The following is a 21,159-nucleotide window of genomic DNA, read 5'->3' as shown; positions in this document are numbered from 1 at the left end:
TGATGATACAAAGCTCCTTTGTAAAGTGCTTTGAGATCTGCTGGTGGGCGGGTCTTTGTAGGAGTTAGGAATTATTCGTATGCTGGCCCAAGGGCTAGCATTCCTCAGCAGTGCAGTGCACAATGGTTGACTGCAGTGTAGGATGGTGCCGAAGTATTTAGGTCAGATCTTCCACGGCCTGTGACCGTCTTTGCCATTATTCTTTGTACTGATCTTTGGAGTCTTTCGTGCACAGAACAAAGCAAAAGCAGCACAAAATGCTTTACTGCAGGCACACTGGGAAGCCCTGGGGAACACAGTCTGCATTCTCCAGGGGCTGGCTGGGTAGGGAGTGACTGAGCAGTCCTGCTGCATGCTTACCACAGTAGCTCTGCATTCGACGCTCTTCACCCCCAAACCCGGCATGTTAGTGCAGATACAGGAGAAGCTGGGTGTGCTATGTGTAGCTGATATGTGTGTGTGTGTGTGTTCTCTACAGGGCATTCTGTTTTCTACCCTGGAGTGTCTGAAGGCTCCCCAAGACTTGGTGAAGCTCTACCTGCATGAGTCAAACCGTGTGTACCGGGATAAGATGGTTGATGAGACAGATTTCAGCACATTTGATAAAATGCAGACGGAGATGGTGAAGAAGTTCTATGATGTAAGTATTGCCGTTGGTGTTTGTCAGATTAACGCGCTCTGGGATAACCTCTCAGGGGCTAGCTGCCCCTGGACAGAATGACTGGACAGAAGTCTGCTCAAGACATCTTATGTGTTTGGAGATGGACCCTGTTGGGGAGAACACAGGGCAGGGTGCCCAGACTTCTGTGGTGTCTCCTCAGCTCTGCCACTGACTGACTGTGTGACTCCAGACTAGTCACTGCGCATTTCTCTGTGTCTCAGTTTCCCAAGGACTGTCTCCAGTCCTTAAAACACAGCAGCTGCACCACTGAAGCGCTTCAATGAAGACACTACTTATGCTGATGGGAGGGGTTCTCCATTTCCCCAAGAGGCAGTAGCTAAGTTGACAGGAGAAGTCTCCTGTCGACCTAGCACCGTTTACACCAGCAGTTAGGTCAGGTTAACTATGTCACTCAGGAGTGTGGATTATTCCTAGCGTAGACCAGGCCCCTCTCTGTCAAATGGGTAAAGTAATGGATCCCTGCCTCACAGGGAGCTGCGGGGCTCTATTAAGTAATATAAGTAAAGTGCTTCAGGAGTCTCCAGTGATAGGTTCGAGACAAGGGTCAAGCTTGGGCTGAGTTCCCTGGTCTCAGCGGGAGGAGGCTGGGGTCAAGACGCAGCATGGAGTCCTTGGCACTCCTTGGTCCAACAATATCTTTCCAAGGAAACCTCTGTACTCTAACCCCTTGGGATTACAATGGTATGGTCCTCCTAATGTGCATGCAGTTAAAGGTGCTTCTACTTGGATAAGTCCTTTTACACAGGCATAACTGTGTCCACACTAGGGCTTGTACTCATTTAATTATCCCAGTATAAAGTAACACCCTCAACTGCCATAGTTAAACTAATACCAACGCTGCGTGTAGGCCAGGCCTTAGTGCTCTGAGGGATCCAGCCTCAGGGATCCCAGCGGTACTGAAGGTGAGGGGGCTTCTCTAATCCCGTGTCCTACCTGTGCATATGTGTGGGCCCCTCCCTCTTTTAGTGCTCACTCCCTCCCCTGAAAAGAACAAGAGCCATCAGACCCGCCCTTCATCCTGGGCACTGGTAGTCAACCCAATACGCATACGCCACAGCCATGCACTGTTCGGCCTCCAGCTCTCACCACACACGTGGCACTCCCTGTCCTGACAGCTCCATCCAATCTACTTTCCCTGCAGTGCTTCCTGTCTCCAATGAAGCACCCAGTATTAGGAATAGAGGATCAGATCAGAGCTTATCTCTCATAACTGTGCTATCTGCAGATGTTCTCCCCTTCCATATAACTGCCTAATTCTGGGATTCCAATGGCACGTTTGTTCTCAGCAGTACTTTGTGGAAATCAGCTCCGTGGCTGAATTATGCATTGCATAAAAAAGTTTCTTTTTACCAGATTGAAATTTGTTGCCTTTCATTTTCAGTGACTGCCCCTTTGCTCTGTCTTAAGAAGGAGGGTTAATAGGAGCACCCAATATACTTGCTCTGTGCCAGTTTGTGTTATGTTATCATGTCCCCTTTTACTTATAAGAACAGTCATACTGGGTCAGACCAGTGGTCCATCTAGCTCAGTATCCTGTCTTCTGACAGAGGCTAATGTCAGGTGCTTTATAGGGAATGAACAGGACACTCACTCATGGAGTGATCCATCCCCTATTGTCTACTTTCTGCTTCTGGCAGTCAGAGGCTAGGGACGCCCAGAGCATGGGGTTGCATCCCTGACCATCTTGGCTAATAGCCATTGATGGACCTGTCCTCCAGGAACTTATCTAATTCTTTTTTGAGCCATGTTATAGTTTTGGCCTTCACAACATCCCCTGGCAACAAGTTCCACAGGTTGACTGTGTTTTGTGTGAAGAAGTACTGCCTTTCTGTTTTTTTAAACCTGCTGCCTATTAATTTCATTGGGTGATCCTGGTTCTTGTGTTATGTGAAGAGGTAAATAACACTCCCTTATGCATTTTCTCCACACCAGTCATTATGTCATAGATCTCTATTATATCTGCCTTTAACCTTTTTTCCCAAGCTGCAAAGTCCCAGTCTTTTTAATCTCACCTCATATGGAGGCTGTTCCATACCTCTAATCGTTTTTGTTGCACTTCTCTGTACCTTTCCCAATTCTAATATGTCTTCTTTGAGATGGGGTAACCAGAACTGCACACAGTATACAAGGTGTGAGCCTACCGTGGATTTATGTAGTGCCATTATGATATTTATGTCTTCTTATCTATCCTTTTCCTAATGGTTCCTAACATTCTGTTCGTTTTTTTGAATTTGTATTTATCAACATTGAATTTCATCTGCCATGTTTTGTGAGATCCCTTTGTAACTATTCACAGTCTGCTTTGGACTTAACTATCTTGAATAATTTTGTATCATCTGCCAACTTTGCCACCTCATCATTTATCCCTTTTTCCAGATCATTTATGAATATGTTGAACAGCACGGGTCCCAGTACAGATTCCTGTGGGAACCCACTATTTACCTCACTTCGTTCTAAAAAATGATCATTTATTCCTATGCTTGTTTCCTGTCTTTTAACCAGTTAGTGATCCATGAGAGGACTTTTCTTCATATCCCATGACTGCTTACTTGGCTTAAGAGCCTTTGATTAGGGACTTTGTCCAGGCTTTCTGAAAGTCCAAATGCACTATATCATCTGGATTGATATTGTCCACCTGTTTGTTGATCCCCTCTAAGAATTCTGATAGACTGGTGAGGCACAATTTCCTTTACAAAAGCCGCGTTGACCCTTACCCACCCAATTATGTTCATCTGTGTGTCTGTTCATCTTATGCTCCAATACGTCTGTTAGTCTATAAGGTGCCACAAGACTCTTTGCCACTTTGAAAATTCTATTGTTTACTATAGTTTCAACCAATTTGCTTGTACTGGAGTTAGACTTACCAGCCTGTAATTGCCAGGGTCTCCTCTGGAACCTTTTTTAAGAATTGGTGTCAATTAGGTACCCTGTAGTAATCTGATACAGAAGCTGATTTAAGTGATAGGCTGCATACCACAGTTTGTAGTTCTGCAATTTCATAGTTGAGTTCCTTCAGAACTCTTGGGTTAATACCATCTAGTCCTGTGGACATATTACTGTTTAATTTATCAATTTGTTCCAAAACCACCTCTGTTGACACCTCAATCTGGTACAGTTCCTCAGATTTGTCACCCAGAAAGAATGTCTCAGATGTGGGAATCTCCCTCACATCCTCTGCAATGGAGACTGATGCAAAGAATTCATTTAGCTTCTTTGGAATGGCCTTATTGTCCTTGAGTGCTCCATTAGCACCTTGATTGTCCAGTGGCCCCACTGACTGTTTGGCAGGCTTCCCTATTCATCTTCTCTCTAAATCAGTGGTTTCCAAACTTTATTGGTTCATATACCATGTTCTTAAAAACATGGTGTTGTAAGTACCATGTGCAAATTTCTCCTTTTTGTGCACATTTTAGCCTTTAATGGGCTTAACTGTATTTTGACATGTACTTGATTGTTTGCTAACCCATCCCAATCCTTTCATCCCCTCTTCCTAAAAAAGTTTAGCCAGGCCTCTAATCATTTTGTTTGCCTGTCTCTGAATCCCCTCTATTTTCACTATATCCTTTTCAATAGAGTGACCAGAATTAAATACAGTTCTACAGGAGAGCATGAACCATGGATTAATATAATGGCATTATAATATATCAGTGTTATATTTTATTCCTTTCCTGTAGTGCCCTCACACTTTGTTTGCTTTACGGCCATCACTGCCCATAGAAGAGAGGTTTTCATGGAAGTGAGTCCACAGCAATGGCCAGCTCTGGTTCCTGAGTGGGGGGAGTTAATTTAGAGCCCAGTGAGGGGTGTGGATACTTCACATTTTTCCTTACAGTGTGCACAACATTGCATTTATCACGACTGAATTTCATCTCCACTAGTGCTCCCCAATTGTCAGTGTCAGGGGTGTTGGACGCTCCTCAGTGCTTTCTCCGGTCTGGCCTAGTCTAAATAATCTGGTGTCTTCTGTAAGCTTTGCCACCTCACTGCTCACTCCTTTTCTTGATCATTGCTGATTTGTTTCATCATCAGCTGTTTTTATAGCCCCACCTGTGACAGGGCCTCATTTCTATCCCCTGAAAAGGATAGGCACCTCCTCGAGCCCCCTCTTGTGACAACTGATGCCAGAGAAATAGTATAGATTCCAAGGCCAAAAGGAGCCATTGTGATCATTTAGTCCGACCCTCTGCATAACATAGGCCATAGAACTTACCCACAATAATTCCTAGAGCAGCGCTTTCAGAAAGACGTCCACTCTTGATTAAAAATTTGTCAGTGATATAGACTCTGCCACAACCTTCGGTATAGCTTCATTGCAATGCCCTTATTCTCCTTACGTGCTCCCTCTGCCCTCTTGTGGTGCAGCAGAGCCACCAGTTATCTCACAATACTGTGTGTTGTCCTGGTCATCCCATCTCAAAAAGGATATCTTACAACTGAAGGGGGTTCAGTGAAGAGCAATGAGAAAGGCCTGGAAAAACCCTCATCTGAAGATAGATTGAAAAGATTGGGATTGTCACATTGCTAAGGAGAGAAATAAGAGTCACATGTTAAAAGTCTATCAAATAATGGATGGTCTAGAGAGGGGAGACCAGGAGCTTCTGTTCTCTCTATCTCACAACCCATATACATGGGAAAAGTCAATGAAATGAACGAAGTGGGAAGTTCAAACTGGTAAAAGGAAATCCTTTTTCACATAACTTGTAAGTAGCCTGTAGAACTCACTTGCAGAAAGTCATTGAGCCGAAGAATTTAGCAAGATTCAAAAAGAGATTGGACGTTGAGATGGATCACAAGAATATCCAGAGTGGTAATAATTAATGACAATAAAAAATTGGAAGGAAGATTAACCCTTCATCCTAAGGGCTTCAGACCTATGTGTAAGGCAGATTACCCCACACCTGAATAGGTGGGATTCTTACACCTTCCTCTGACACATCTGGCACCAATCACCACAGTGCTTGTGTTCCTCATTGTTTTTATGACTATGGCTAATTACTTTTCAAATTCCTTCTTAACTAGGGTGACCAGATGTCCTGTTTTTATAGGTACAGTTCCGTTTTTTGGGACTTTTTCTTATATTGGTGCCTGTTACCCCCCACCACCTGTCCCGTTTTTTCACAGTTGCTATCTGGTCACCCTATTCTTAACCATCCTAATTTCAATTTTATATTTTTCACTCAGTATAGATGGGGTTCCTTTTTATTCATTTCACTTGGGCTGATTTTTGACTTTTTTGAAAGATACCTGTTTGGCTTCAGTAACCTCCTGTACCTTGTCACTCAACCTTCCTGCTTCTCTTTTGAGTTCAGGGGCATAGATAGATCTTCCATGATGCTGCTATGGTATGCATGAGCAGCCACCATGCTGAATCCAAAGGATTTTAATTTCCTCATTTTTGATGTTAAAGTTTTTGGGACCTTTTACAGAAAACCCTCCCTTTTTAAAGTGTAATGTCCCAGTGCTAGTTTTCATTATGATCCTTGCCATTAAATGGCTGAACTTCCTGAAATTATATTGTTGGCTCCTGTAAGTGCCTCTGAGCTTATAATGAAACACCCCAAAGTCAGGAAACACAAAAGTGAAGGTTTGCTGAGCCCCTTTTACTCTGCACCACTACATGGATGCTTTGAAATGCTGTTTTGGAATCTGTGATTATGGTTAGATACAAATTTAAAGCTCAGGTGTAGAAAACCATTGTATCATCTGAGAAATACTGTGTGTTCACTATGCCAGAGATTTGGGGCAACACTTTCAAAAGTGCATAAGTGAGTTAGGAGTCTAAGTCCCTTTGTCTTTTAAATCAGTGGGAGATAGGTGCCTAAACATTTTGGACAATCCCAGTAGCTGCCTAACTGCATCATTAGGTGCCTCAGTATGTTTAAAAATCTGGCCCTAAGGTCCAGATCCAGATAAGGTTTTAGGCACATTAGCCCAAGATTTAGACATCACTGAGATCCTCAGAGTCTCCACTCAGCAGCTGCTTACCTCTGTAGGTGTCTAAATTTCCTAGGCATCTACATTTTCACCACTGAAGTCCCCATGGTATCTGAGGAACTGCCAATGAGCCTGTGCACAGCTACCTCAGTCTAGGCGCCAGGTTACGTCTAAACCAAGTGGGATCCTCAAACTAGGCTTGCCCCTCATCTCACCTGGGGAGGAATTGCATTGATCTGTTCTCCTGAAAAGAGCTTTCCCTTTGTTGCAATAGGAACAGGACATTCTGTATTTCCCTTTTGCATTTCATGGCAGGAAATCGAGGAGACTATAGAGGAGACCAAGAAGATGAACATGTACTGCCATTTTGCTAGAGGCGTTGGGGAACCCAAATACATGCCTGTTCAGACCTGGGAGTCACTGAATCGCATCCTTGTGGAAGCCTTGGATAACCACAATGAGGTCAATGCTGTCATGAATCTGGTGCTCTTTGAAGATGCCATGTGCCATGTGTAAGGAGATTTTCTATCTTTGTACTCTCACAGAGTCATCAGCCTAAATGTCTTTGGAGCTGGTCTGTGTAATGCATTTCTGTTAACATTTTCAGAGGGGATGAGCAGCCATAATCACAGATGATGTCAGGAAGAGCTGAAAAAGCGGACATTAATCTCTCCTCAGTTTCTCCTCTGTCCACTGGGGATTTCCTATCTCCTAATGGGTATTGGAAGCCTTTTCTCACTGATGTTTGGCAAGCACTTTGAAACCTTCAGGCCTATGTCACACTTTCAAGTGACTTTCAAAGGTGTTAGGTGCCTAAAGCTGCAGAGTGGTGCCTGGGCAGATGGTTAAAAGTTTCTAAGCAGATATGGTGCCTACCTCCGTTGATTTCAATGGAATTTAAGCACCTAAAATGCTTAAGCCCTTTTGACAATCCCGCTAAGCACATGTCTGCACCTGTAGGCACTGGATACCTTTGAAAATGTGGCCCTTAGCAGCTTAAGTCTTACTGCAAGTCAATGGAATTTAGGTTCCTGTGGTCAGATTTTTAAAGTTTTTTAGGCACCTAAAAATGCAGATAGGTGCCTAGTGGGATTGCCAAAAGCACCTAAGTGAATTAGGTTCATCTAAGTGAAATCAATGGGAGTTGGGAGTCTAGGTTCTTTTGAAAATGTTACCCGGTGAGTATATATACTGTATATAAGAATCTCTGAACTAACAGAGCCCTAGAGTCCCATAAGCTACACTGAAGCAGTACTTTTTCATTAGGAAAGGGTGGTCTCACAGTTCCTTAAGTACCAGGAAACCAATCCAATTACTATAATAGAAAAGAACAACAGATACAATCCTTTGATCTACCCAGCTACTCCTTTGAGTCCTGGGAGCTCACCATCCTTTCATTTCCTGCAGCATAGTGCCTTGATATTTAATAAAACCATAATATTGCTTCATGCTAAGATGGTTTTATTCCATTCAGTTATGAAGTAGCAGTTTATCTTCAGCAGAGGCTTGCTTGGATCATCAAACTGTACTTGATTTTGTATTCCATGCATAAGGCAGACACATACACAAGCACTCTGGGTATTAGAATTTTTTCAGATTGTGATGTAAATGTTGTCTCTGTCATTTTCTCGTGTGTGCTCCCTGTGCACCAGAGAGGACTTGCTGGATCAAATCTGATTGCAGCCTCCCTCTAAATATTGTAAAAGATCAAGAGAAAAAGCTCTGATTTTTAAAGTTTATTTTCACATTCCTCCTTGTTCCCCTCCTCCTTTATTCCCGGCAGATGGTCTATCAGACAGTACCACAGATATGAGCTGGTAGTCCTGACCCAAGATTTAATTCCTAAACTTCAGGAGCTAAATACAGTTAGTGGCTAAATCACCAAGTTGTTCAAGAGCTCAAATCCATCTGTGCTAATCACTAAACATTTCTGTGACCTTACCCACACACCTATACTTTCATAATTACTGATTTTATCAGTGTTTTGCTTATTGCTCTGAAAGTAATGAAGAACCTGATGAGAAATTAAATTAAACAAGTAGGCCAGCTGAGTCTAGTGAGGGCGTCTCGTGGCATCCTGACCTTATTTAAAATGTAAATTAATTATTCTCTTATTCAAGACGTTTCTGGGAGAGCGGACTGATGGAATACGAACTACAAGTAGTTAGACCTGCAGTCTAACTGCTACCACAAGTTTCATGTACATTTAAGTTCTCCTTATATTTCCAAAAAGTAAATAAACCTTTTCCTGCCATTTCCCAATATCTCCTTGAAGTTAGCTTCTTGGACATGCCCCATTGATCTCAGCAGCTTGTGTCATTTCGCTTTTGGTGAAATAGCGACATCGCAGGCTCCATGGCCATGTTAATCACTGCACTGGGATCTAAACTTTGGCTAGTGAGTGAGATTTCCCCCTCCCCTGCTGGGAGGCAGCCCTGTAACAACTGTAGCCAAGAGACTGTGTCATTAATGTATAAGTGAAGAAGGTGTGATACAGACAGAGGGGAACGCTGTTTGCATCTGCTCAACCCACAGATAGCAGTGATGTCATGAGAGGTGGAGTTTAAGTCCCTCTCACTCTGAGTTTTTCTGAGCAGGGGTTAGAGCCACTATTTTTAATTTAAACGATCATGAAAACAGAGGTTCTGACCAAAATAAATAAAACAGAAGTGGGTCTCCCTGAACCATGAATCACAGATGCAAAAAAGTGGAGAAACTTTAAAAAAAACTTTGTAGGTTGCCTTTACATTGAAGATATTTTGATGGAATGTGGAGTTTTCACCAACATACTCCATCCCCATGCCTGAGCCACTTGTTTGACAATTTAAAGGAAAGTATCTCATTGAACAAAACTGTTTTAAATAAATTGTGTTTGCTGATGTCATAAACAAACAAGGATGCCAAGGAATAGCAAGTAATTTTTCCATCGCAGAGTTCAGTGATTTACTTCTACAATATTTCCTGTTGAATGTTCTCAGAAATGTGTCATCTTCACATGATTAGCTCACTCTTCTTTGTTAGCACACTTTTTCTGAAGGATACAGTCTAGTGCAAACAGGAATTAATTCAGGGATGACCTCTGGCCTTCGTTTACACTGGAGCTCAGATTAGATGATCACAGTGATCTGCCCTTATAATCCATTAATCTTTATTTAGTGCCCCATCCTTGTGCATGTCATTGGTGAGACTACTCCCTGTGTCAGTCTGAGCAAGGATGACAGAATCTGGCCCTTAAAGAATTAGTAGTTTTGATAAGGAAGACATACTGACAAAGCTTTCCTAGAAGGGAATTACACTGATCTAGATACATGAAGATATTAATAATACATAATGGGACTCCTCATGTGACTAATAGCTCACCAGTGTCATCAAGCCCATGGTTAATGTGGATGCTTGGACATTTTCTGAGAGGAAATGTCTACTAGCGGGACTAATTAGAGCACATTTACCCAGCAAATTATTCTGGTTTGACCCATGTTCCATGTAAATGGAGGACTGACCTTTACTGTAAGATGTTCCTGAACATCATAACACAGCATACAAATCCAGAAATAGCCGAGATGGGAAGCTCTGAATTGCCATAGAACCATTTACTGGTTGGTTGCATTGTTTACTAAAGATCTCACCCAAAGAGAATCGAGTGCAAACGTGCCCCTTAGATTGGCACCACTGCTGTGATTCTGCTCCTATTCTCAGCCTAATTTGTTACTCAGTAAAATATGTATTGAAATGCTTCATGTGGAAAAAAGTCTTCTTGACCAGAGATTCTGTATGCTTCAATTTAGTTGCCGCATCAATCGTATCTTAGAATCCCCCAGAGGAAACGCCCTGTTGGTTGGTGTAGGTGGAAGTGGCAAGCAGAGCCTGACAAGACTTGCAGCTTTCATTAGCTCATTGGAGGTTTTCCAGATCACTCTGAGGAAAGGCTATGGAATCCCTGACCTGAAGGTAGGTGGCGTTGAAAGGTGGGAAGGGAGAGGAAACAGAAACTTGTACTTCTTCCATACAGAGCTTTGTCTTTTCTATGTGTTGGAGAAACCTCCAGTGTAAATGAAAAGAGATTCCAATCGGATCGCGAAGAACAGTCATTCTCTCCAAAATTCATCAGTTAATGTTTTCTCATGGCTTTGTACCTGTAAAGGGCTATAGAGAGTTGATGATGATGATGATTAAGATAATAATAAATTATTACTATTTTTAAGACAATAAAAAGAATACTTAATCAACCCAGGAGTAATCAACTATGGAATGATGTAGCTAGAGGTGGGAGAGATTTATTAAGTCATATCCAGTTCATCTCTGACTTCCTGGATGCTATAAGAGTTGGAAACAGCACATGGATCCTAACAATACATTTTCTGGTAAACAGTGAATTGGAAGCTGTGAGAGAGTTTTTTTTTTATGCAAATGGAATGATTTATAAATGTTTTAGCTGCTGGCAAATGATTATAGATTGCTTGTTTTTGCTTTCCCACCAAGGCAAACTGGAGCTACATTGTCCAAGTCCTGTCCTGCATCATCAGACTGGGGCTCCTGCTGGAATGGACAGCTTCCACTGAGAGGCCAGTTATGGCTCTGGTGATAACAAATCAGCAGCAAATCTCTACCAAGTTTTGGAAGCACATATTTAAATGCATCTGCTTTCTTATTTAGGGTTTGACTTCAGTGGGGACTGCAAGATTTGGCTTTTAGACAGTGTTTATTTAATAATCAAATGTATTATGAGGAATCACTGGAGTTTTTATTTAATGTTGCATCATTTTCTGCCTTCAGATAACTTTGCAGCACTGATCAGTTTGTCTTGCTTTCTGACACGTCTGTGTAATCATCCTGAGCCTATCTCTTCTCACCCATTCAGTTCCACCCGTGCAAAGGTTCCTGGGATAATCTGGGGTTGACCTCCTCATTTGTTAGATAGCCTACTCTTCCCACAAAGACTATACTCTGATTCTTATGTTCAGAAGCTTGTTTTCAAAGCATGTTCCTGTTTCAGGTTCTGTGATGGCGGAAGGTTTTTGACATTCCCTTCACTCTGTACCCATTCTACAGGAATTTATGAAAAATACTGGTTAATTATTTTTCTTGGGTCTAGAAGAACCAGATGGTTTAGTCTGCCATTGACTCGTAACATTGTTATAATTCACTTATTCTAGGTATTCTGTAGGAAATGTAACAACTGACTGTGTTTGGTAGAACCATATTTGCCTACTGAAGTTCTAAACGTGTTTCAAAAGCAAGGGTCAATGTACTATCCTGAGCGCCCTTCTAATCCCACTGTATTCTGTGCACATGAACTAATGGGAAAGTCCAGCTGAGTTGGTAGGGGGAAAAAACCCGGAATCACAGTGACAGCTTTTGCTTTTACTGTGTTTTAAATAATAGTGTTCTTTCATGTTCATAATTGTGAGGCAGATACTCTGAAAAGGGGAGGAAGGATAGTCCAGTGGTTGGGGCACTAGCCTAGGGCTAGGACACCTGGGTTCAAGTCCCTGCTCTACCACAACCTCCCTGTGTGAGCGAGCTTGTGTAAGTCAGATAGTCTCTCTGTGCCTTGGTTCTCCCTCTGTACTACAGGGATAAGAGCCATGGCCTGCCTCATAGGGTTTGGGAGGATACATACATTGAAAATTGTGTGATGCTCAGCTACCATGGTAACGGGGACATCCCTGTGTCTTAGGCTGTGTCTACAGTTCAAGCTAGGGGTGTGATACCCCAGCTCATGTACACACGTGCGCTAGCTCTGGTTGAGCTAGTGCGAGTATAAATAGCAATGTAGCTGCGGTAGCATGGTAGCAGCAGCAGCGGCATGGCTAAGCCATGCTGAGTATATCCCCACTGCTTGTGTACCCATCATGGCACTGCTGCTGCTCCCCGTCTTACTGTGGCTGCACTGCTATTTGTACTCACACACGCTTGAGGGGAGCTAGCATGAATACATGTATGTGAATAGGAGATCACAGGATGACCACAAGCTGTCAATGTGATACTGCCGTGAAAAAGGCTAATTCAGTCCTAGGGTGCATTAGACAAGGTATTTCCAGCAGAGACAGGGAAGTGTTAGTACCATTACACCAGGCACTGGTGAGACCTCATCTGGAATACTGTGTGCCGTGCTGGTCTCCCATGTTTAAGAAAGATGAATTCAAACTGGAACAGGTACAGAGAAGTGCTAATAGGTTTTCCATTCCTCTGATCATCCTGTCTTATAAGAGGAGACTCAAAGAGCTTGACTTGTTTAGCCTAACCAAAAGAAGGCTGAGGGGAGATATGGTTGCTCTCTGTAAATACATCAGAAGAATAAATACCAGGGGGGGAGAGGAGTTATTACAATTAAGTATCATTGTTGACACAAGAACAAATGGATATAAATTGGCCATCAACAAGTATAGGCTTGAAATTAGGTGAAGGTTTCTAACCATCAGAGGAGTGAAGTTCTGGAACTGCCTTTCAAGGGGAGCAGTGAGGACAAAAAACCTAACTGGCTTCAAGACTGTGCTTGCTAAATTTATGGAGGGGTATGATGAGACTGCCTGCAATAGCATGTGGCCCATTGGCGACTGCCAGGAGCAAAAATCCCCAATGACTGGAGACAGGACACTAAATGGGGAGGTCTCTGAGTTACTACAGAGAATTCTTCCCCATGTATCTGCCTGGTGGGTCTTGTCCACATGCTCAGGGTCTAACTGATCACCACATTTGGGCTTGGGAAGGAATTTTCCCCTGGGTCAGATTGGCAGAGACCCTGTTTTATTTTGTTTTTTCTTGCCTGCCTCTGCAGTGTGGGGCATGGGTCACTTGCAGGTTTAAACTAGAGTAAATGGTAACCTGAAGTCTTTAAACCATGATTTGAGGATTTCAGTATCTCAGCCAAAACTTAGGGGTCTATTACAGGAGCGGATGGATGAAGTTCTGTGGCCTGCAATGTGCAGGAGGTCAGATTAGATGATCATTATGGCCCCTTCTGGCCTTAAAGTCTATGAGTCTATGTTAGAGGGCTCATGTGACTTTGAGATAGTAATTGAGCCCTTCTCGCAAATGCGATCAAAAAGGCGTGGCAGAATCTATTTGCACTTGTATGCTTTGTGATGGAAAGGGATGAAGGAAGGAAAACAGCACAGTTAACTGGTCCTATCAAAAATATTCCCAGTATGCCCTCCACAGGGGAGAAGAAATGATGCAGTGGAAAAGAAAATTTTTCACAACATTCTTCTGGTCTCACTACTCAGTGCGCAGCATATAAGTCCTTAACTGAGGCTCCTTCCCTCAGCTGCACAGTGTGTTGGGAACATGCCATGCTGGGGGCTCTCAACTAAGAAATGAGTTATTTTATTTTTATTTTGTTATCACTGAAATAAAAAGGGACAAGTAGAGAATAGGGACAGAAAGAACAGCATATCCAGCCACTGAGATCATCTCCCAAATACCTCTGTCCCATCACATATATGATTCACTGCAGTCCATAATTTGTGAAACACAAGACTTCAAATATTGTGGCAGCAGCCACCAATAGCAGATCACTGTGTAGAAAGGTCTCTGCAATCTGACACGATCTATACTTCAAACTAATCAGGGATTCTACCATCCAAGTTTAACAGAAATAGCAACAGTGCTCCATCTTCAGCAATGATCTGTGATTTTTAAATGCCCTATCTCCAATCAGAAAGGTTTTAAAAAGATCATTTCCTGAATAAAATGATTCAGAAAATTATGTATAGTTTTCTCAGGGTCTGTCTTTTTATTTGTCTTTTGTACAGCACAGAGCATGTTGTCAATTCTTAGCAAATAATAATTAATTAATACTAGCAGTATCCTTGGAAATGTTCTGCCATAAAGTGGAGAAGATATAAAGAACAACCTTCATGCTAATTAATTCTGATTGTTTTGTTTTCAGTTGATCAGAAGATTTTGAACAGGCAACATCCTGCTTGAAATGTCCCCAATGAAAACGCACTTTGTGACCGAGACTTTGCAGTAGATAAGCACAAACGCTTTACTTTCTTTTCAATCTACAGGCAGACTTGGCAAACCAGTATATTAAAACTGGAGTGAAGAATGTTGGCACTGTGTTCCTTATAACTGATGCCCAGGTGTCTGATGAAAGGTTCTTAGTGCTGGTAAATGACTTGTTAGCTTCAGGTATGCATCTCATTGATTTTATTTCCGGTCTCCTTTTCCACATAAATGTGCACATAGTAATGTCTGCAGCTGTTCCATAGAAGAGATTGTAACATTTGCTAAAAGTGATAACTGAACAAAATAAGCTATAAAATTTGTAAATTAAATCTCAAGGAAGAAAGCAGCTAGTAGATTTTGGCCTTCTCAGACATCTGTGACCCAGTCAGTTAGTTTGCGCCCTACTTTCAAAGCTCTTTAATTCTACTTATAATTGTTAAGTCATTTCTGTGAGGGGCAATGTGCTAGTGGAGTGTGGAGTCAGAGGAAATGTTTCATTGAAAGATGTGCAGTGTCCATTCCGATGAGAGGCAGTTTAGTGGTATGACATAACTCCCACTAGTCCTGGCTAGAGAATTTAACTTCACCCTCTGCGAGAGCTGGGTGATTAATGCAAAGCCATTGAAAGACCACGTGTTCGAATGTCAGATAGCTATTCAGTCCAACCACGTTTCTTTCTTGTTCATTTTTCTAGACAAATGTGTGTGACTGGTCTTTATGTGCTTGGTAAATAGCTGTTCTTCCCATGAATACCCCAATTTCTGTGCAGAACATGACATTTGCATGTGAGTTCAGCATTTGCATTTCACCTCACTCTCAGTTAGCTTAGCAGGGCACAGAACCAATATAATGGATGTACGTGACCAATGATACACCACAAATAGTGAATAATCAAGAGTTGACATAGAATATTAGTATTGCATTCATAGCTGAAGTGAAGTCTGTGGACAGCCCACTGTCTGAAATTTGTGCATATAGTGTTCAAACAATCTGAACAGCAAATGAATTTTCAGATACCAGAGACTGTTTGTGGATAATTCCTAACCAGAAGAGTGGTTTAATTTGCTGGGTAAATTGTGTGTTGTATATAGTTCCCCCTGCAGCCCCATGTGCTGCCCTCCTGCGGGGACAACATGAGCATTCCCCAGCCCTAATTACAGCACTGTAGCTGCCTGTCAGCATGGAGGAGGCCCACACAGTCTTTCTTACAGCTTTCTGTTTCCCTTCCAGTCACCAGAGGGCTGCCCGTTTGTTTCAATGGGTCTGCTCTGAGACGAAGACATGATCTTTCTGACAGCAAGTCAGTGCTAGCTGATCAGTGAGGACTTTGACGGGGTGGTATAATGGGCTTATGAAGTCCTCTGGCTCCTTACATGGAATTATTTTTATTTGCTTAGAAGGACCCATGAGACCAGACCTCCCTGTCCGTTAGCCCCAGACAGGGCGGAGGGGACTCCTTCCGCCATTCACCATCTGTCTAGGGTGGCGGTCTTGGTTGTAACCCCCTTCTCCTTTTCCCCCTTTGCTTGCCCATGTCTGATTCACCCTTCCTTGCTTAAAATGGGGGAGGATAAGTGGGGAGGGGCTGATGCTGTGGCCACCCACTGGAAGTACATAGGAGGAGGAGGAGGAAGGCCTGGTGCTTTCCTGCTTATTCTCTTATTTGGAGTTTTCTTGGTCTTTCCTTCGGGGATGTGTGTGTATGTCTGTCTGTCTTTATACATGTATGAGAAAGCTGCCTGTATCCTGGAGATGGTTACGACTAAGGAGGTCCAGGCTACCTAAAGGTTTGGGGGTGTCATTCCCAACTCAGATAGACATACCCACACTAACTTTGATCAAGCTAACGTGCTAAAAATAGCAGTGTAGCCGCAGAGGCATAAGCAGAGGGAGGGGCTAGCCGCTCCAAATACAGTCCCAGCTGAGACCCTAGGTAACATAAATGTGCTGCAGCAGCAGCTACGCTTCTGTTTCCAGCACACTAGTTCAATGAGAGGTAGTGCAGATATACGTCCAGCTCAAAGTGTATACAGGCAGTCCTTGACTTTACGACGTTGGACTTACGATGAACGGCACTTACAACATTTCTAATTGACACCCTGATTCTACTTACGACAGTTGATTTAGACTTTACGACACTCGGTCCCGCAATAGAATGGATGGTGGTTTCGAGTTACGTCGTTTCGACTTACCGAGGACTACCTGTGCTTAACCATGGACCAGAGGGGAGAAAAGGTTATGTGTCACTGGCTTAGAAGGCCTGCTGGCTCCTGTGACTGGAAAAGGGATAGATCCTGTTTCTGTGGCATTAGGATGATATTATGGTTGCTTTTGAAGGCCCGTATTTCCCCAGAGTTACCTCATGTGGTAGTGGGGATGCAGAGGCTATCCCCTATTCTAGGTACAAGGAAATACCTTGGTGTCTCAGACCCAATGAGGCTAGGGCTGCCAACTTTATAATCACACAAAACCAAACGCCCCTGCCCTGCCCCTTCCCTGAGGCCCTGCCTCCACTCATTCCAGCCTCCCTCACTACATCGCTCGCTCTCTCCGACCTTCGCTCACTTTCACTGGGCTGGGGCAGGGGGTTGGGGTGTGGGAGGGGGTGAGGGCTACAGCTGGGAGTGCGGGCTCCAGGGTGGGGCCAGAAATTAGGGGTTAAGGAGCAGGTTCGGGGCAGGGGGTTGGGGTGAAAGAGGGGGTGAGGGCTCTAGCTGAGGTTGCAGGCTCTGGGTGGAGGCCGAGGGGTTTGGAGTGTGGGAGTGGGCTCTGGCTGGTGGTGTGGGCTCTGGGCTGGGGCTGGAGATGAGGGGTTTGGGGTGCAGGAGCGGGCTCCGAACTGGGGTAGGGGGTTAGGGTGTGGGAGGGGGTGCAGGGTGCGGGCTCCAGGAGAGGGCTCAGGGCTGGGGCAGGGGGGTTGAGTGTGGGGTGCGGGCTCTGGGAGGGAATTAGGGTGTAGGAGGGGGTTCTAACATGGGGCAGGAGGTTGGTGGGTGGTGTTGGCTCTGGCCGGGGAGTGCTTCCCTCAGGCAGCTCCTGGTCAGGGGTGCAGTGGGGCTAAGGCAGGCTTCCTGCCTGCCCTGTCTCTGTGCTGCTCCTGGAAGCAGCTGGCATGTCCGGCTCCTAGGTACAGGCGTGGCCAGGCAGCTCTGCATGGTGTGCACTTCACATGCCCACAGGCATTGCCACCACAGCTCCTGTTGTCCATAGTTCCTGGCCAGTGGGAGCTGCAGAGCTCAGGGTGGGGGCAGTGTGCGGAACTTCCCTGATCACACCTGTGCCTAGGGGCTGCAGGGACATGCCGGTCGCTTCGGGAGCTGCGTGGAGCCAGGGTGGGCAGGGAGCCTGTCTTAACCCCACTGCGCCACCAACCGGACTTTTAACGGCCCAGTCAGCGGTGCTGACCAGAGCTGCCAGGGTCCCTTTTCGACCTGGCGTTCTGGTCGAAAACCAGACACTTGGCAACCTTAAATGAAGCAATAACTGTAGGTAACTTGTGACTTTTCATGGCAATGTCTGTAGCAGCTCAGTGGGAAAGGATGTTTTCTGATTGGTTGACTTGGCTGCTTGCTTCTAATTGATTGCATGTTTTTGTTTGTTTTATTTGTTGTATTTATCATCATAACTTAATAAAGAGGAGTAACATTTTGCTGGTTTCTGATCAGCTGCTGTTTCCCCCCTTAATTGTTAATACAGTACCAAATAAAGCTCAGATTTTCAGCAGTCTGATCAGATAATGATCATTTCAGTCCAGACAGGGGTCAGAAGGAGATAAATTAGGGAGTAGTAAAGTAAGGAATCACTACAATTCTGTTTGCATGCATACATTCTTGGCAATTAACTGAATGTACCATTAGCTTTTTAACCATAGTGATCTGTCATTTATTTGAATACAGCTGCAGATGGCATTTTTAAAGAGCTGCAGAACTTGAATATGTAACAAATTGCTTTGCAAAACTGAAATGATTCACTGTTGTGTAAGGCATATTGGGGATTAAATTTCCTGAAACCTAAATAGCAGAGTCAATCAGAAAGCAATGCAGTTGCTATATCCTGATTCTGAGATTAGAAAGTACTTTCAACTTCTGCTTGTTTTAAGGTTGTGCGAAAGTTGGTTTAATTAATTGCCAGTAAATCAGCTCTTCATGGGCAGATGTGGCTTACTCCTATATCATCTCCAATCTGATGAAAGAGGCTCACTTGGATCTGTGCTATGGAATCCAGTGACCTAGTCTGTATGAGATCTCGGCTCCACAAACAACTTTATACCATCAAGGTAAAAATTCCAGTTTGCCTGTTAGTTTGTAAAAATGTGATCCCATTTTTCCCAGGTGAAATTCCTGATCTTTTCCCTGATGATGAAGTTGAAAACATCATCAGCAGTGTGAGAAACGAAGTCAAAAGCCAAGGACTGGTGGACACCAGGGAAACCTGCTGGAAATTCTTCATAGACCGTGTTCGACGACAGCTAAAGGTAAGACTATGCCCGGGAGAATTCACATCCCTACCATTGGGCTCAATACAGGGGTAACCCTACAGAGTGAAATTCCATGGCCTGTGATATACAGGCAGTCAGACTAGGTGATCTAATGGTCCCTTCTGGCCTTAAAGTCTATGAATACATGAATTGTCCAAAACTCATCAAACAGCGCTTCAATTGAAGGAATGTACCACCTCTGATAATTGCACCCTGTACCTTTGTATAGTAATATGATGATTAGGAATTTCTATCCAATCTTTTTAATATATTGAACTAGTAAGGTGACACAGTGACTGATAACATTTCCTTAAAGACTTTTTTTTTTAAACATTTCTCCATATTTAATTAAACACAATCTCTCATTCCCCAAAAATGGTGATTTTTCCCCACAGACCTCTGCTAAAATATCATAGACCTTTCCATTTTTTAGGTGGTACATTGGGATTTAGACCTGGACTCACGTGGCTAAATCCTTGAATGCTTCTTGGAAAATCTAGGCCAAAGGGGCCATCTTAATGTCATATAAGTCTGGTACCTTGATGCTTTGCAGCTATGGAAACTCAAATCAGTTGTCTTCAATCATATGAGTTGTGGCATCTAGACTAAAGGAGATGAGTTTTGACATTTCAGCTCTAAAGTGTTGCTTCTACCTATAGCACAACTTCTCAAATCTGGAAGGTCTTATAAATAAAGAGACCCCAATCTGATATGGGGGGCGGGGGGGAATCTGATATTCATTTTAAGACTCTTTGGGTTTTAATATCCCTAGGTTTCTTATTTGATTGGCATGTAGGATTGCATAGGAAAATGACTCGTGCTAGAGTATCAGGCAACTTCCTTAACCTTTGTGCCTGCCAGTTGGACATTAGGTCATCATTCAATAAATCCAATCATTACCCAACAGGAAGTCTTCTTTCTTTTTTTTAAATAATTTGTTTCACTCCAGCTCATTATCACTTTACATCTGCAGAGGTTGCATCAGTGCTAAACAGTGTTATTGTTCTGAGAAGCCAGTCTTTTCCTTGTCAGGACGAGGCTACCCTTACATTGCAAGTGCGATATTGACTTTGCTACAACTAAACAAACGCACTCAGAATTTCACACACCACATCCTACGGTAGGAAACATGGTTCCTGAGAAGTTTGCGGAAGATCTTTTGGAAATATGCCTAATTTTGGCTACAGCTTTGTTTAAGCTATCAGCCTTGGAGAGGACAGGTGGTAAATACATTGGGAGCTCAGGGGATCCTAGAACATGCACAGCATAGAGACATGCCGCTGGGAGCTCACTCACATGTTATTTGAACTTGCTAAAATACGAAAAAAACAGTTTAAAGACTTGCCAAAGGGTGGGCCCCCCTAGTCGCTAGAGAAAGCACTGTGGGATAAGGAGCTAAGCAGCAGCAGGAAGTTGAAAGCAAGCACGCCTCCTGCAGGACACCGCTCAATGCCCCACTTCCTGTTGAGACTTGCTCTGTGTCACACCCACACACAAACTCCCTGGGTGGGGACTGTGTCTCTTGCGAGGTGTTTGCACCATGCCTGACACAATAAAACCTCAATCTCAACTTGGGGCATCTGGTGCTTCTGCAGAAACAGTCATAGTAATAAATAATAATAATGATACCACCACAGGAAGCAGAGGTAGAGTGCGAGACAGAGAACACAGCCAGGCTAGAGTACAGCAGCATACCTAGGGCAGTGAAACAGGGCTGGGAGTGAGGAGCTTCCCAACCTGTGTTGGTGTAAACTAGCTCCTTGGCCGTATTGTACCATTGTGTTTGTGTTTGAGTGAGGTGCTTGAGAACTGGGTACCCAGCTTGTCAATGGCAGCTGTTCATGTAGGTTAGATCCAGTTGGTTCAGGAGCAGAAAGGGGAGTATCAGGGAACTCGTAAGTGTCTGAGGGCCAGCCCCAGCCCCTCTGCAATGTGAAGCTCCCAACAGGCAGCATTAAATACTGCCACTGCTTGAGGTCCCAGTGCAGCGTTGCTATGGTAGAGCAGGGCTCCATGCCCCCGTCTCCCAGACACATCCCCTAGGCCAGGAAAGTGGGAGGCAGGGGAACAGCTGCACCAACAGAGTGTTCCCCTGTGGTACAGGAATCTATGC

The 21,159-nt window shown here is 43.8% G+C and overlaps 1 protein-coding gene across 1 annotated transcript in view; it reads left to right on the top strand.

Annotated features, from left to right (window-relative positions):
* The window catches only part of DNAH9 (dynein axonemal heavy chain 9), a 398,671-nt gene that overhangs the window by 165,536 nt on the left and 211,976 nt on the right, over positions 1–21,159 (top strand). The window contains exons 42-46 of the mRNA XM_077834481.1: positions 479–640; positions 6,932–7,128; positions 10,402–10,564; positions 14,629–14,752; positions 18,901–19,043. Of these exons, the coding sequence (XP_077690607.1) occupies positions 479–640; positions 6,932–7,128; positions 10,402–10,564; positions 14,629–14,752; positions 18,901–19,043 (789 nt within the window). The remainder of the gene's footprint in view (positions 1–478; positions 641–6,931; positions 7,129–10,401; positions 10,565–14,628; positions 14,753–18,900; positions 19,044–21,159) is intronic.

Source organism: Eretmochelys imbricata, chromosome 14, assembly GCF_965152235.1.
Source record: "Eretmochelys imbricata isolate rEreImb1 chromosome 14, rEreImb1.hap1, whole genome shotgun sequence".
Classification (NCBI taxonomy): domain Eukaryota; kingdom Metazoa; phylum Chordata; order Testudines; family Cheloniidae; genus Eretmochelys; species Eretmochelys imbricata.
This window is presented reverse-complemented; position numbering and strand designations above follow the sequence as displayed.